The 16378-nt window shown below is 49.5% G+C and overlaps 1 protein-coding gene across 3 annotated transcripts in view; it reads left to right on the top strand.

Moving 5' to 3' along the window:
• The window catches only part of TMEM132E (transmembrane protein 132E), a 167269-nt gene that overhangs the window by 63563 nt on the left and 87328 nt on the right, over nt 1-16378 (top strand). The window contains exon 1 of one of the 3 annotated variants that reach the window (XM_020803963.3): nt 4515-5640. The exons of the other annotated variants lie outside the window; for them this stretch is intronic. Within the exon in view, the coding sequence (XP_020659622.3) occupies nt 5574-5640 (67 nt within the window). The 5' untranslated portion in view covers nt 4515-5573. Of the gene's footprint in view, nt 1-4514; nt 5641-16378 lie in introns of those variants that run through there. 3 annotated transcript variants of the gene reach the window in all.

Below are 16378 nucleotides of genomic sequence, written 5' to 3'. Positions count from 1 at the left end.
TAAGGGAAGAGAACCGGATTCCAGCCAAACCCTCCAACCACTCTACAGCACTGCCTTTACTTATATGCAAGCCTGATGGTGAGGCTTGTTCCTCTGCTCAATTCTCGTGAATGTAGGACTGTAGATTTAGCAAGAAAAAGTTTTGGCAGTTTGGGCAGATATTGCAACAGCTGCCCACCTCTGTCCTGCAGCTGTTGCAATATCTATTTTTATGTTGTCAGCAACCTCTCAAGAGAAGATAGTATTATATATATTTTATGGTTTTTCCAGGATATTTGATTGGGGAGGCGTGTTGCCGAGGGAGGGGGTGCAGTGGGGTCTTAGGAGTAAAGAGATGGAGACGGGACCTGGGATCAGGGCTGGTCTTTGCTGTGAACAACCTCAGCAGAACGAGAACAGTCCTGTCCTTCCTTGAAGGATTCTGTGCTTTCCTTGTAATGTTTGCTGGTAGAATGTCCCTATTTTGAACACCCAAAATGTTACTACACTGGCTTTATGTATCGTCCATGGCAGACCTCACAGTCTTCGCTCACCCGTCCCCACTGTGCGAGGTAAGAGTCATCCTTCGGCGCAGCTGTCTGGGAATGATTTCCTCCCCTTAAACATCAGGCTGCACCGAGTGGGGCCGTCAGATTCGACAAATCTGCGTCTGACGCAGTGTGAAATTTCCTGTCTCCTAATTTGGGAACCGTCCAATTACCTTAACAAGACTTGTCTTGAACGGACACCTCCCCGGGCGCATTGGGCCGCCCTCATATGTCTTGACAGCGCAGGGTTGGGGAAAAGTTTTTTTACCTGGTGGCAGCCACAATTCGGTATTTGAGGAGCAGTTTGCAGTGTGTGGATGTGGCTCCTTTTTGCGGTGTGTCGCTTAGGGTGCAGGATTGGGACGGAGCTGTTCTGGGTTCTAGTCCCTGTTGAGCCTTTTCTTTCATGGAAGCACAGGATTATTGGGATAGAAGAAAGTTCTGAAAGGTTACATGGTCCAAACACCGTGGCTGATCTCGAAAAACGACACAAGAGCCACTGACAGATCACCACCCAACACCACCTTTTAAAAACCTTCTGCGGAGATGACCCCTCCACCTGCCATGGTCAAACCATTCTTAATTGGCAGGAGTTTCTAAAGAACACTCTTGGGGCCCTATAACCACCCCACCAACAGGGGGGCCACCAGCGTCCATGGCCGCCACCCCTTCCCACCAGACTTCTGTCCCCCTCCATGCCATCTCTGAGCTCCTCTCGACCACGGCCCTCCCTACAGAGTCTTTAGCGGAGAAGGACCTTCCCAAGCCTCTAGGACTTGGACCCTTTCAGCTTGGAGCCTTGTGCATGGCAAGCCACGTATGGGCGCTACTTGTTGCCTGTGGCACCTTCCTTGTGGAGGGGAGTCAGTCCGTCTCGTATTGGGTCTTCCTCTTTTCCTGCTGCTTTCTACTTTTCCCAGCCTTATTGTCTTTTCCAGGTAACCCCATCCCTCCCACTTTGTGCCCAAAGGAGGACAGCCTCAGTTTCCCCATTTTTGCCTCCAGAGATGGGAGAGTGAAAACACTGGATAAACCCATTGAAGCACTTATCTCAAAACTTTTAAATGTATTTATTTTTTAAAACCAAATCTGGGAAAGTGGCCTTCTGGAGTTCTCCACACAGGGGCCTTTCCACTTTACTATATGGCTGCAGCCACTTTAAGCATGCACATCAGCATGGTCAGCTATATTTTAGCGATTCTTGTTTCAAAGAAAAAAACCAAATGTACTAATCACTTCATCGTAAGCATATCCTATAGCACAGTGGTTCTTAACCTTTGTTACTCGGATGTTTTTGAACTGCAACTCCCAGAAACCCCAGCCAGCACAGTTGGTGCTGAAGGCTTCTGGGAGTTGCAGTCCAAAACTCCTGAGTAACCCAAGGTTAAGAACCAGTGCTATAGCACTGACTTTTTAAATCATTACTGTACTTCACTTTGACTTTGTAGCTCATCAGCCCTAACCATCTCATATTGGATCTTCCTCTTTTCCTGCTGCCTTCCACTTTTCCCAGCGTTATGGTCTTTTCCAGAGAATCCTGTCTTCTCACATTGTGCTCAAAGGAGGACAGCCTCAGTTTCCCCATTTTTGCTTCCAGAGAGAGTTCAGGCTTGATTTGATCCAGGCCTCACTTGTTTGTCTCTGCTGGCAGATTTCTGAGATCCATCAGAAAGGCGTTTCTTTCAGCAAAAGGAGAGGTTTCGATCCATTTTCAAATGTGCTACTGGTGGTCCATCTTTTGAATTACGATTTCCTTTTAAGTGCGGTGACACTCTTGACCTGTGCCTGAGTCAATACAGCCCTCCTGCACCGTTTGCTCTTTTAGGACCCCACCTCAGTGTAAACCTGAAGAAATCAGTCCATTTTACTCTTCTTTCCCTATTTCTACAATCTTCCAATCTGGTTCTTCAGCTTCGAGGGTTTTTCCCCCCTCCCTTAAAATGTTTTAGTTAGTTTAGTTCTAGATTTCCCCTCCCCCTCAAATCTTTACATAAAAATTCACATGCATTCTTGGTACATTTCTCTCTGTGAAGTTTTCATATAGAATTCTGCACTGATTTTGACATTTTATTTCCCGCGAGCTGTTTTTGGAGTCTCTTGCATTTTGGAATTTCATCCAAATTTTGTGTGCGCTTTTCCTTTGTATATAAAAGAATATCTTTAGCTCTGTCTATCCAGCTGTCTACCTCTATACATGAAATATTTAGTTTGGTATAATAATATAATTTTGGCCATGATAAAATTTGGAGAGGCAAATTTTGAAGGACAGCTGTAGCTCTTTCACATTATCAGTCTGAAAGTGCACAGAACTGAATTAATTTCTCATCTGTCTCTACCTGGGTGATGTTCAGTATATTTTTTACAACATCTTTTTCAAACTTCCAGGTTTCTGGCCTCAACTGAACAAGACCCTTGGGGGTGAAATATCATTTAACTATTATTTCACTTAAAATATTTTTAAAAGGGCCCAAGGCAGTTTACATCACTAAAAGACAATACTAGAAGCTAAAAACAGTAGATGATGCAGCGATGGGGGCCTACCATCCAGGAAATGATGGGAATATATTTTTTGAGTCATGTCATTAATTGCAGCTGGAAACAGAGGGCCAGAGCGGGCGGAAAGAGAAGGGTGCGAATCCTACACAGCGATGACACAGAATGAGTCACTTGTCTCAGGCGGCAGATGGAGGTGGGCGGTGGGAAGTCGCTCTTGAATAACCCCTACGTGAGTTATCAACTTGGGTGCGTGGAATGTTTGGTGTGGAGAGAGTGCTTTTTGTCCTCAGGTGGCACAATATCTTGGGTCAGTGAGCTTCATTGCACTTTATGAAACTTCCTTTTTTAGCATATAAGGTTGCCCTTTCAGCCTTTCAATAAAGGGGGGAAATGGATCAGAAAAGTTCCTTTTTTGGATCCAGGTTCCCAACTGGTGTGGCCAGGAGAATCTGGGATTTGTAGTCCCAGATTAGTTACTCTGGAGGTGTTTTTGCTGCGTTCCAAAACAAACACTCTTTAAACGGTCCCTGTTACTTTGGAAGGATCGCAGGTAAGGTGAATCATATAGTCTTGTAGTTGGCCCCAAAAAAGTAGCAGAAGAGACTTGTGTAATCTTGAAGACTACATATTTGTTTCAACATGTGCTAGATTCTGAACATTCAGCCTTTGAAGCAGTGGATCGTCATCCTCAAATGCTTATATTAACATAAACCTGGTAGTTTTAAAGGACCCTAAGACTCTTCTTCCTGTTACAGTTCTTTTCCTCCTGTATGGGCTGAAGCCAGCTGGCCAGGGTGGGGTCCCGGAAGGAGCCAAGCCTATTTACTGGAACGGAGCACCCAGGGCCAGCCCTTCTGTCAGGCAGATCTGCGGGGCCTTGGGCAGCAGATTGAGAATGGGAGAAACTGGTACCTCCGCAGCCAGTAAGGCAGTAAGTTCAGCCTGGGTTTTCCTCTCCACTTTACAAGCGCTCTCCAAGGTGCTGAACTGATGGGAAACACCTTCAGCACCTCCGGGAGTGGCCCTAAGGTCCAGCCGAAAACCTGGAGTGGATTCAACCCCCTGTGGCATTGGAGTCTCCGTGCCTGGAAAAGAGGGCCCGTTTTTTAAAAGCATGCTTCCTTTGTTGTGGGTTGTGTTTCCCGACGCCAGGCAGCGTTCCTGTGGCCCTTGGGTTCCCCTGAGCTTAGATCACCTTCCTCAGGCAACAGCTTCTTTTGGGTGGCCCAGACGCAATGGCCCCCCCCCCCGCATTGGATCTCCTATTTTTCCCTTCGCTTCCCATTGCCTCCCGGGGCGCGCTTGTGTCCAGGAGGTGTGTGTTTTGTGTGTATCTGTGCGCGTGCACGCGAAGAGGGAAGGCGTGCAGAAACTCCGGGGAAAGCACGTGATGAGAGGAGGAGGAGGAGGAGGAGGAGGAGGAGGAGTTGCCACGGGGGGGGGAGAGAGGGAAGAGACGGAGGGAGGGGAGGGGAGGGAGGCGATCCCTCTCTCCCTCCCTCTCTCTCTCTCTTTCTCGGGCGCGCGTCTCCCGCGCCCGGGCTGGGGAAGGCGCAGATCGGCGCAGCCTCGCCGCCGAGACGGACCGACGGAGCGGCCAGCCGGAGGAAAGAGGCGGCAGGCAGGCAGGAGGAGGGCGACTCCGGCGTGACTCCGGCGCGGCGCCGGTTCCTCCTCCTCCGCATCCAGGCAGTGGCGGCGGCGGCGCTGCTCCGCTCCGCTCTGGCCAAAGCCGGTCCGCCAGTCCTCCTCGGATCCGGCCAAGGCGAGCGCTGCGGCGGCGGCGGCGGAGGCGAAGAAGCCCCCGCCAGGCCCGCTGCGGCGGTGCCCGCTGCCGCTTTTGCCGCGCTGGTCGCCCGCCCGCCCGCCTTCCCGGCCCTCCGCCGGTCCCGATCCGGGGCAACTTTCTCCTCTCGCTCCGCCGGGCGCCGCCGCCGCCGCCGCCGCCCGGCTTCCTCTCCGCTGGACGCCCCGGGACCGCCTGCCTCATTCGGATTATTAAAGCTCTCCCGCCCCCCCCCCCCTTCGTTCATCTTGGGTCCCTGATCTGACACAACCCCCCCCTTTGGGGCTTCTTTTGGGGGTTGCTGCTTTGCATCCAGACCCTGGCGCTGCTTCCCTCCCTTTCCCTTCCTTCCAGCCCCTTCCATTGGAATCTGGGCGGGGGGCTTTTCTTAAAGGGTGGGGGGCTCTCTAGCGCCCCCCGCCGGCTCTCTCTTCCGCGATCCTGCCTCGGGGGCCCCTAGGGTCGCCCACCCCCACTTTTTTTGCACCTTTCTCTCCCCCCCCGCCCCCCATCACGGAGCCCCAGCTTGTGGAGTCTGGGGTGGTTGAAAGGGGGGCTCCACCCCCCTGGGGGTGGAAATCTGGGGTGCCTGGATTAAGCCCTAGGCGGTTGCCTTCCTTGTTTGGCCCTCCCGGGTGGGGGCCCCCTGCGGCAACCCCTTCCCTCCCTCCCACCCTCTCCCCTAGCCCCGCTGGTTTGGCTTCTCTTTCGGATTCTCACGTGCTTGGATCCCGCCGGCCCGCCTTCCTCCCGCGGAGTCCACCATGGCGGCCAGGAGGGGCTCCGGACCCGCCGCCCTTCTGTGCTGCATCGGGGCGTTGATCGGCCAGGGTGAGTCTGTGGTCCAAGGGAAGGCAGGGAGGGAAAGAAAGAGAGGCTGGGGGGATTCATTTGGAGAGCTGGCACCCCCGGGGTGGGGAGACTCTGGCACCGGATCAGAGAAGAGCATGTCTCTGAGCATATGCAGAAGGCATGCCAGCGGGTTTGGCAATGCCTAGCCTGGAGAGCAACCAGCATAAAACCACATTCTCCAAAGTTTGAGACTGCTAACTGGTGGCTGGGTTTTTGTGGTGATGGTTATGGCCTCTCAAAATTGGGGGGGGGGGAGAGAAATGTGTGTCTGAGCTTGGACAGAGTGCATCTGCAAACTGGTTTAGGTCTCCGAGATATGAAACCAGAGGCTGAGAGTTTGATTCCTCCACGGTGCCTCCTAGACGGGCTGGACTGGATGATCGATAGGGTCCCTTCCAGCTCCACAGCTTGAACATTATATTATCTATTATATCAAGCAAAAACACGAAGGTGTAACGGAGTGAACAAAGACAGAAATCTTTGTGAATTTACTGGGGCTTAAGTGCGGTGGTGGTTGGGCGTCAGATTAGCTGGCACTGACCGCAGATGGAGAAGTACAATAGTGCTGGGTCCCCTGAGCATATGTGGAGTGTATTTCCACTGACACGGTCTGAGTGAGCTTCGAGGTGCTTCCGTGGAAAGGCTGGAGCTGAAGGCCGGAGTAGGGGTGGCTTCTGTGGCACCCCTTAATTGAAGCATTCTCCTCCCTCACTCCGTGGTGTCCCTCCTTATGTACTTCCTGTCTTGTGAGGTTGACTTTCTCCTAACCTCGAACCCAGAACCTATCTTGAAAGCAGCCACATCTGTGAAGAGCCAGAGAGAGAGATAGCCTCTCCTAACGGCAGTCAGTGTGGCTCAGATACAAGATGAGCTGCATTCTCATGGGGCTCAGCAGAGCCTTAAAAAGGCCAACATTGAGCTTGTACAGAGTGTTTTTTTCCCCTGACTCTTATGTGACGATGTGGCTTCTTGGCAGTTCTGAGGCCTAACGTCACCCTTGTTTTGAGCAGCCTCGTGTGCCGCCTGACGCTGTGGCCTCTGAGCTTGAGCAGAATGCATCCCTGTCTTTCCCTAAACTTTTGTCATCTACCCTGGTTTCCATATTTTGTGCTGGAGGGAAATACCGACGGCTCTGTTTTCCTTCTGGAGCATTTCAGAGCCAGTTGGGTATCTGGCTAGACAAGAGAGCCAGGTTTCTGATTCAACCAGATTCTTCCTTTCCATCCTGCTGGGTTGTACCAAAGTGGGTTTCTCTGGGCCCCTCGTTCCCCCAAACAGTGGTTGCTGGAAATGCTCTTGGGTAAAGGATCCTGTGCTGGAGGTATACTGCTTTGGCATATGGAGGTTCGTCTGAGTTTCTCAATTCCCTCCCTGCCTGTTCATTGTCACTGACAGCTGGGGGGGGGAGAGCGTGAAGGTCCCCCTGTTATTCTTTGCTCCACGATTTCCCCCCCCTCCCTCTGCTTTTCCTTCTTGTCTTTCCCCACCAACCCTCTTGGAAGAGACCTGTGTTTCTCCGAAGCTGATGATCACGGCTGGGATTGTGATAATCCTGGGTGGGGAAATGCTTACGGGTGTGTGCCGCCCGCTTTGTTCAGTGCAGACATTGCTAAACCCCCCGAGATGGCACCCTGACGGGCTCCTGATTAATGGACCTGAAGGAATTTGCCAGCCGCATGCTCTAAACGTGCGTTAAAACGCCAGGCGGCACCCACCGCTCAAGCATCCTTGGCCGCCGGGGTGGGTGGGGGGCGGTTACTCTGTGTAAACTGCCGAAGGAAGCACAGCACCGACAGATCCGTTCGTCCAGCCCCTTACAAGGTGTTTTGGGCTGCTCTCCCTCGGCCCAGGGCGATGCACTCTTCACATGCTCCAGGGATAGGTGGCATTTAGAGCTTTAAGCCTCCTGGAGAAACGTCTTGCTGGCAGATCATGGTTTTGAGGGTCCCCCCTCCAGTTTGGCACAAGGCCCGGCTCAATTCCTCCCAAGTTTCTCTCTTTGTCTGGGTCCAGGTGGAAAGGGGGTGGGCGGTGGTGGGAGAGAGTGTATTTTTCTTTCTTTCCCCCCTTCCTCTCTTCCTTTCCCCCAGCAGATCTGCTTCTTTGAAACCAGCCGTGTGCCCCAAATCCTCTGTCGCTCCTCACGGGCTTGGGTCCCCCCCCTTTCTTTCTCCCGACACCGTGATTCATGTCTCCTGCTCGGCCGCAGAACGGGGTGGCTCTCGGCTCCTCTTTGGGCACATCCCCCCCCCCCGTTGGGGGCTTCTTGGAACCATTCCCTTCTTTTCCCAGCTGGCATTTTGGGGGAAGAGAAAAAAAGAAGTGGGGGGGGGGTGGTGGCCCTGGAGCAAAGGCACAGCTTGAGTTGCAAAAGGGAAAAAATTTCAATGCGACCGGGAGAGTTGCTGATGGTCACGTTTACAGGCTGTGGAGGCGGTCGAGAGTGTGCGGGTTTCTGGGAGCAACAGGACAGGCATGTTACTGGCTCTGTATGTGTGTCTGTGTGTTTGTGTTTTAAAACGGGTCACTGGAAGGGAAGTTTAATCATCTTCCAAACCCCTTAGCACGCCTGCTTTCCTCCGGCCTCTTCCTCACCAGGGCTTTCTCGGAGGGCACCCGACTTCTGTAGAGAGAGAGAGGAACCCATTGTTCTTTCCCGTCCAGGGTCCCTATGGATCGCATCCAAATTGGAGAGAGCCAAGAAGGGGGGGGGGCATTTTCTCATCTCTGGTCTGTACCATCTGAGAAAATCTGGATTTGGTGTGTTGGGGGGGAAATGCAAATTAAGAAAGGGGTGGATCCAGAGGTTAATCCCCCTGCCCAGATAAGTTGGTCCCCCCCCTCTATTTTGGGTCTTTTTTTCAAAGGCACAGAATTTTTAATTGATTTTATTTTTAAAATCTCAAGTCTTTCTCCAAGACAGTTATTCCCCACCCCGCTTGCTGCGGTTTTTCCTCCCACTCCACCTGGTCTGCTACTCAGCCCTATGGCTTTCTATGTGTGTGTTTGTGTGTGTGTGTGTGTGTTGGGTATTTCCGAGCTACCTCCTCCTCTGATTCCACCCTGGGGAGAGATGGGGCTCCTCTTCCACTTACTCCCAATCCTGCAAATCTGTGAAATCACATTATGAAAACCACAGATCCCCCGTCGAGCATTAAAAGGCTCCTGGTTGGGAGTCCTGATTTTTGATGGTTGATTCTCTCTCTCTCTCTCTTTTCTCCCCCCAACCCTTTTTTTTTTACGGCTGCGTCTCCTCCTGGTACGCGCTTAAGTTTCCAAGTAGCTGGCCGCTGGCTGGCTGGCTGGCTGGCTGGCGGGTCCCCCCTTCCCTTGGCGAGCAGATGGCGGATGAGGCTGGCTGACAAGGGAGCAGAGCTGGTTGGAAACTCCAGGAGGCTTGTTATGATGATGATGGAGGCGCGGGAGGGGGGGGCGGGAGAGTGAGCGAGAAAGAAAAGATGCTATATTTAATGGTGGTGACTTGGATGGCTTTAGCAGCGAAGCAGGGCAAGCCCGCCCCACCCTCCCTTTGGCTACAGGCTGCACTGTCTTCCTTCTATCATCCTGTTCTTCCCTTTTTTCAGATCATCTCCCCTTCTATCCCATCCCTTGAAATGCTCAGAAAGAGCCGTGAAAAAGGATGGCCGTTTCTAACCAGGAACGGATCGTCGGGCAGCGGGCTGTGGGGGGGAGGCCTTGACTTCGACTGACGCAAAGCATAAATGGGGTGCGTGGGTGGGATTAAAGCAGAAAAAGATGGGGGTGGGGGTGCCTGGGTTAACCCTCTCTTGCCGTTGTGAGAGCTGGGCTAACCAGAGAGAACCTCCACAGCCAAGGGCAGTGTACCTGATTCCAGGAGCAAACCTGAATATGGCTTTCGTTTTGAACAGCTGGCCGTGAAAGAAACGTCACTACCCTAGAAATGGGTAGAATCGTCTTTTTAAAAAAATTCCAAAGTCCGCAGCGCAAGGACACTCCCCACAGGCCAATCGAAAAAGGCGCCGGTTTCTTCTTTAAACGTTTGTTTTGCATGTCCTTCTTTTCTTCTGCCAGGGAAGCGGGGGGGGGGGACCGATGGACTTCAATCTGTTCCGGGCAGAGGCCTCACGAGGGGAAGGATTTTTATTTCCTGTGGTTTCATAGCCACAATGAGTGTTATGCGGAGCTAATAACTTACTGCAACAAAATGTTGCAGCACAGGCTCTGCTCCTAGGGTTTCTGCCACTCTGCTATGGAGCCATCTCCCCTGTATTGGCATTCTTATTTTTGAAGCGGCACAGAACACCCTGTGGCTAGACCCTAAGCAGGCCCAGTACTCATTAGGATATCCTTTGATACCTTTCTCTCAAATAGAGTGGTCGTTTCGACCACATAGGCGGGGTATAAATAGAATAAATAAATAAAATAAACTAATGATTAATTTTGGGTTTTTTGCACTTCCCTCATACACGCAGAGGTTCCCCTTTATTCTTTGCATTCATTAGTGGCAGCGTGAACAGGCAGAAAGAACTTAAAGCCTTTGATATGTCAATTAATCCTTAAAACAGGATAGGGAACCATGGGCCGTGGGCCATTTCCAACTGTCCTGGTCCTCCCAATCAGGCATCTCCATTTTTTTTTTTGAGGTCGATACCTTAGTTTTTTAATTTATCCTCCCACTTCTGTCAACGTCACAGATTCTATCCATCAATTTTTGCTAGTCTTGATTTCTGCCTCCCTTGTTGATCGTGGTCACATCCAAAAAATTTTTAAAAAAAGTCTTCGGCAAATTTTTCATCTTGCACACCACAAGATCGGCCAGCCTTTCCCCCGACATGCAATTTCATTACGTGCAGAGACCCTCCAGCAGCTTCTATTGACCTGGTGCCCTTTCTGTGTGCTGGACTATAACTTCCATCATCCTTGGACAGTCTGGCCATTTGGAGTGAATGCTGAGCATTCTATGTGATGCTCTGCTTCATCCCTGATGTTTCCTCTTAACAGCCGTTCCATAATGGCCCTGTCACTCCCTTTAAGCACCCAAATGATGAGGATTTCATTATTCTTTGGTTTGTATTTTGGAGCCCGAGCGTGGTGAGCTTCTTACGAGGGATTCTGGGAAAAATAAGATTACTTACATAAACGGAATTTGTGTGATTAGGAAACAGAAAAGCAGCTGATTGTCCCTCTTGAGTTCGCTGTCTTCTGCTTCACCACCCACTATACAGTTAGAGCAGAATTAGAGTAATTTCCATGTTTGTTGCAACACCACCTGCTGACTTCAGTTTGGGGCGTGCTCTGAATCCACTCCAGGTATTACTCTGCATTTCAAGGAGTTCTCCAAGGTGCTGAACTCTATTAATCCTATCCCAGTAGGATCCATCCTTTGGCAAAGTGTGGACTAAAACCCGGGGTGGATTCACAGCATCCCTGGATTTGGAGTCACCCACCACTGCTGAGGATGGGACCAATCCAGTTTGCACCTTACAGTCCACCTCAGGCCTGGGTGAACCACATTTCTTGCTCGCCGCCAGCACCCTGGGGTACGGTACAGTGGTGCCTCGCATTGCGACGTTAATTCGTTCCGCAAAAATCGCTGCAGAATGAAAGCGTCGCTATGCAATATAAAAAAGCCCATAGAAACGCATTGAAACCCCTTCAATGCGTTCCTATGGGCTTAAAACTCACCGTTGAGCGAAGATCCTCCATAGCGCCGCCATTTTCGGTGCCCCTGAAGCGAGGAATCCGTCCCTAAACACAGCGGACAGCCATGTTTTTTTCCCGGCGGCCATTTTGAAACCTCCGATCAGCTGTGTGAAAATGGGGGCTTTGCGATGATCGATCATCGCAAAGCGAAAATACCCCATAGAGAACATCGCAAAAGCGATCGCAAAAACAGCGTTGCTAAACGATTTCATCGCTAAACGGAGCGATCGCTAAGTGAGGCACCACTGTACTTTGATACCCATTGGAAGATAGAGCGGTTAAGCCAGTCACGGACTGGAGTTCACTTAGAGTAAGATCTGAATCCAGAAGCCTCGCCCCTTCTTTGCCATGATAAAGATATAGTTTTAATCAAGAAGAAACGGTGGGTTCTTTACGTGAGTCACCCGAGGGAAAAAAAATCAGCTGCATTTTTGGAACTGGGAGTCCGGGGTCCCGGGTTTATTAATCCCTTGTGAACGGAATGCCTGGGGTTTCTTAACCCATTCCTGTAGGAATGATCAGCAAGTGGGCTATTGGCTCCCTGGCTCATTGGCCACGGGTGAGATTCCTCTGGAATCCTGCCTCTTTGTGATGCTAAACGGTGCCTCTTGGGTTTAGCGCTCTGCCTGTCTTCCTGCAGGATGTTCTGTTTTTCTACAGCGAGACGTAAGGGTTGAATGAGTGAGCAGGTAAGGAAGAAAGAAGCCGGGCATTGAAAGCTGCGTGGCGTTGCCTTATTCCTGTGCATCCATCACTCCTGCTCGTGTGGCTCCGAAGAGTTTGCCTGGGGGCTCACGCTGAATCTATGTGACATGCTGTTCACCCATTCGGTTGTGCGATGTTAACAACCTTTATATCTGGTCTTGCTGTTTCCCCCCCCCCCCACTGTGATGCAGGATGGGACTAAGGGTGTGTATGTGTGTAGGAGCGGACCATATTTTTTAAGGTAAGGAGGCCAAATGGAAGTTCCCATGTGGGAAGAAGGCGGGCCAAATGAAGGATGGTGGCTTGAGTATGTCAGGACCCGGATCCTTGAAAGAGGTAGAGATAGCATTGCCTAGTGGCCGGGGTACACCAGGGACGGTTGGTGATTCCGATTTGGGGGAGCATTGTAAGTCCGCTTCGGGTTTTAGCCTGCACTTGATAGCCGCCATCCAAAGTCCCAAGGCTAGACCTTTGCAGGACCACCAGAAGGGCTGAGTCTGTCCGCGGGATCACAGGCAGGTCCTTCAGCCTCATTGAAGGCAAGGAACAATTCCACAGGGCCCTTGGAGTCGACAGAAGAGAGCAAAATTGAAATATTTGACACCTTTGGGCTCCCATGGAGGCTACAAATGCTATCTGAGGAAGAAGGGTTGTTGTTATGTGCTGTCAGTTTGTCCCCGATTTATGGTGCCCCCATGAATGAGTCCTCTCCAAAATGTCCTGTCCGCAACAGCAATCCGCAGCTCTTGTAAGTTCAAGCCTGTGGCTTCTTTTAGGGAGTTAATCCATCTCATATTCAGTCTTCCTCTTTTCCTGTTTCCTTCCACTTTTTCCAGCATTATGGTCTTTTTTCCCCCCAGAGAATCCTGCCTTCTCATGATATGCCCCAAGTAGGACAGCCTCGGTTTCATCATTTTTACCTCCAAAGATAGCTTGGGCTTGATTTGATCTAGGACCCTCTTCTTTGTCTTTCCGCCAATCCAGGGCATCCGCAAAGCTCTCCTCCAGCACCACCTTTCAAACCAATCAGTTTTCTTGCTGTCAGCTTTCTTCACTGTCTAGCATTCACACCCATACACGGTGACCAGGAATGCAAGAGTGTGAGTGATCTTGGTCTCCAGTGACACATCCTTACACTTGAGGGCCTTTTCTACTTCCTTCGTTGCTATCTTTCTAAGTCTCTGCCTTCCGATTTCTTGGCTGCAGTCTCCATTTGGATTGATGGTTGAATCAAGGGATATAAAAACCTGTAACTGAAGATCATAAAAATATGTAAGGCAGGAAAACGTGGATCTAAACAGGAGTCACAAATTCTTGCTTTCAAGACAAAATCAATATTTTTTTAATACTCCCTTCTTGACTTTTTTCCGCTTGGTTGGAATTTGGTTGTATATAGAATTATAGAATTATTGAATCAGAGGGGGTGGGTAAAAGTCATCTAGTCTGACCTCCGTGCCTTGAGGACACCCACAGCGAAGGTGCTGTGATAGATAGTAATCCAGCCTCATTTTAAACAGAGAAAGCACAGAAGCACATCCTTACATTTGATGATCTTATTTTAAATTCCTTCATGGCTGCCCTTCCGAGTCTCAGTCGTCTTCTGATTTCTTGGCTGCAGTCTCCATTTCGATTGACAGTTGAAACAAGGTGTACGAAATCTTTAACCTGGGAGTCTCATCTTCAAGCACTATCTCTTGTTTAATTTTGCACTGTCTCATCATAGGGTTTCCATGGTAAGGAGAGTTCAGCATGGGTTTACCATTACCACCTTCTGTGCAGGACTCAAACTGCCTTACCATGCTAAGATGTGCATTAGAGGAAGAATTAGCTGCGTACAATTTATGCCCCTGGAATCGTGGCAGCTTTTCCTCTGTTCTTCACTTCCTGTCTGTTCAGGAAGGGATGTGGACTGTCTAGCCTGCAAGTGTGCATGGCTCAGTGGTCCAAGAAGACAGTCTGGTAACCCCACAGAGAGTGCCACGGGATCTATGATATTTTGGTAGGGGTGACACTAAATTCAGCATTCGCATGGCTCATGGTGGCTTTTGAGTACCAGTGCGGTGTCACAGCCACGTCAGAGTAGGACACAGGAGATCTGGGTTCTAATCCCTGCTTGACTGTGGAAACTCATGAGGCTAAACCCCTCTGATAACTTGAATAGCTAGTGACTTTGATTTCATGGGACCAATCTGAAAAGTGCATTTTTCAGAGCTTGAAAATGCTTAGTTATTTTTTTTGGGGGGGGGAGGGTGGATGGGGGGGTTGGCTGCTAGGAATATAGCATAACCATCCCATGAGTGATGGCAGATGACTGGCAGGGTGCTATCCTGTTTCCCCCAAAATAAGACCTAACCTGAAAATAAAAGCTAGTATGATTTTTCAGGATGTTCGTAATATAAACCTATGTTAAGTGAAAGGCCACCCTCCACCACTGTGCAGCAACCAGAATATGATGACATGACTGTATTTGAATAAATGTAGATTGTTGTACATGAAAAAAAAAATCCCCTGAAAATAAGCCCTAATGTGTTTTTTGGAGCAAAAATTAATATAAGACCCAGTCTTATTTTCGGGGAAACACGGTATTACAGAAATAAAAGCAAAGGTAACACCGAGTGACAAACGAGGATATTTCCTGCCCCTGCATTTGAATTTTTTGAAACTCAGCTTCCTCCACTTCTTTAATATATGATCTCTGAATGCTGCTTAAAACCTTCAAACCCAGGCTAAAGTCTCCTGCCTTTCTGTGCCATTTCCTGCTCTGAAAAGAGAGAAAAGCAGAAGGGGACAGCTTTTCATTCGGTGCAATGCAAACCCACATTTTTAAGACAGACACCCTGGAAGTCTCGGTTCTGGATAGACTGATTGCTTCTTCCATAATTCAGTCCTTTAAAATAATAATGCTGTAGGAATAAAAGAAATCACGTTTTCTCTGTCTGCAGTAGAAAGCAGTTTTGACTTCTGTAGCATTCTGATTTAAAAAAAGGAAATACAGTACATTCATGAACCAAACTGAAAGCGTTTAGCTGTTTCTAATCCTGGTTTTGTTTTGTTTTGTTGTGGGAGCATGCTAGAAGGGGAGGGAAAAAAAAAAACCCTATTTTGAGAGGTTTCCCAAACAGACTCCTTGCTACTGTACCGATGTCTGGGAATAAGTTGTAAAGACAGCAGACATGCAGTGGCATACGGGTTTTCTGCCCTGGATGGTTGGCCTCTAAAGAAGGTTTCTCTCCAAAACATAGAGCATGCCCCAAAATAAACAGATGATTTAGGATCCTTTAACAATTAAATTTTGCAAGACTTGTGGGAATGAGGTTCTCAGTTTTTTTGTTGCCATAGACATGGTTTTAATTCTCTTGTTGGAGATGTGATTGGTGATCCTTGTTTGGAAGAGAAGCAACTTAACCGCTAGCTGATATTAGCAGCGCTAGTTAACTCCGTTTCATCTCTGATGGAGCCTTGGAAAATAACATATCTATTTAAAAACCAGACGTCAGAGCAAGTATGGGGAGTGGGGGAGATGGTCCTTCCAGCCTTGGCGTCTCACGGCAATTTATTATCCGGTGCCAAAGATACACAGATGTGTGAAGTCATCTCTGTGAAAGGACAGGCCGCGGGTCTAAAATGGAAAGAAAATGAAGTCTTTCTCTACCCGGTCATGTCCAAATCATGTTCTGCAGATAGGAATGCCAGTTGCAAGCAAGAAATAATAATAACAACAAGCCGAGAAAATGCTCAGAGGAGGGTGTGTTTTTTTTTAAATTGTTCTGTTAAAGCTATTTTTTCCAGGCCATCTTGTGGACTTCTGTGTGTGTGTGTGTGAGTTTTCCTAGCTGGAGAATCGGCTGTCCTGTTGTGACTCGGTGTCTTTGATGCCTTGTCTGGGAGTTTGTTCTTCTTTCTGACGTGGGCTGAATTTTCCAGTTAGCTGCTTTTCCAGCAGCTTGACAGGCCAGCTAAATGGCCGGGGAGAGATGTCTCCGGAAGGGCTTTGAACTCCTTTCTGTCTTAACAACTTACGAGCAGGACTGAACTTTCATTTTTCAAATGAGCTGCTATAAATTGATCAGTGCTCATGTGCAGTGAAGTGAGTTTAGGACTACCTGGCTTTGAGGTGTTGTCTACGATCCTCTGGTGCACCGCACCAAAGCATGTTGCTAGTCCTCATTAGAGAGGTGCTGATTATAAATGTGTTTTTCCCCCAGGCCTTAGTCATTGCTGCTTGCATAGAAGCCAATGGAGAGAGGTGACTCTCGAGTCATGGGGGCGCTGAATCCACCCCAGGTTTTAGCCCAGACTCTGCTGGAGCTATCCGGAGTGCTGAGCC

The sequence above is a fragment of the Pogona vitticeps genome, chromosome 7, assembly GCF_051106095.1.
Source record: "Pogona vitticeps strain Pit_001003342236 chromosome 7, PviZW2.1, whole genome shotgun sequence".
Taxonomy (NCBI): domain Eukaryota; kingdom Metazoa; phylum Chordata; class Lepidosauria; order Squamata; family Agamidae; genus Pogona; species Pogona vitticeps.
This window is presented reverse-complemented; position numbering and strand designations above follow the sequence as displayed.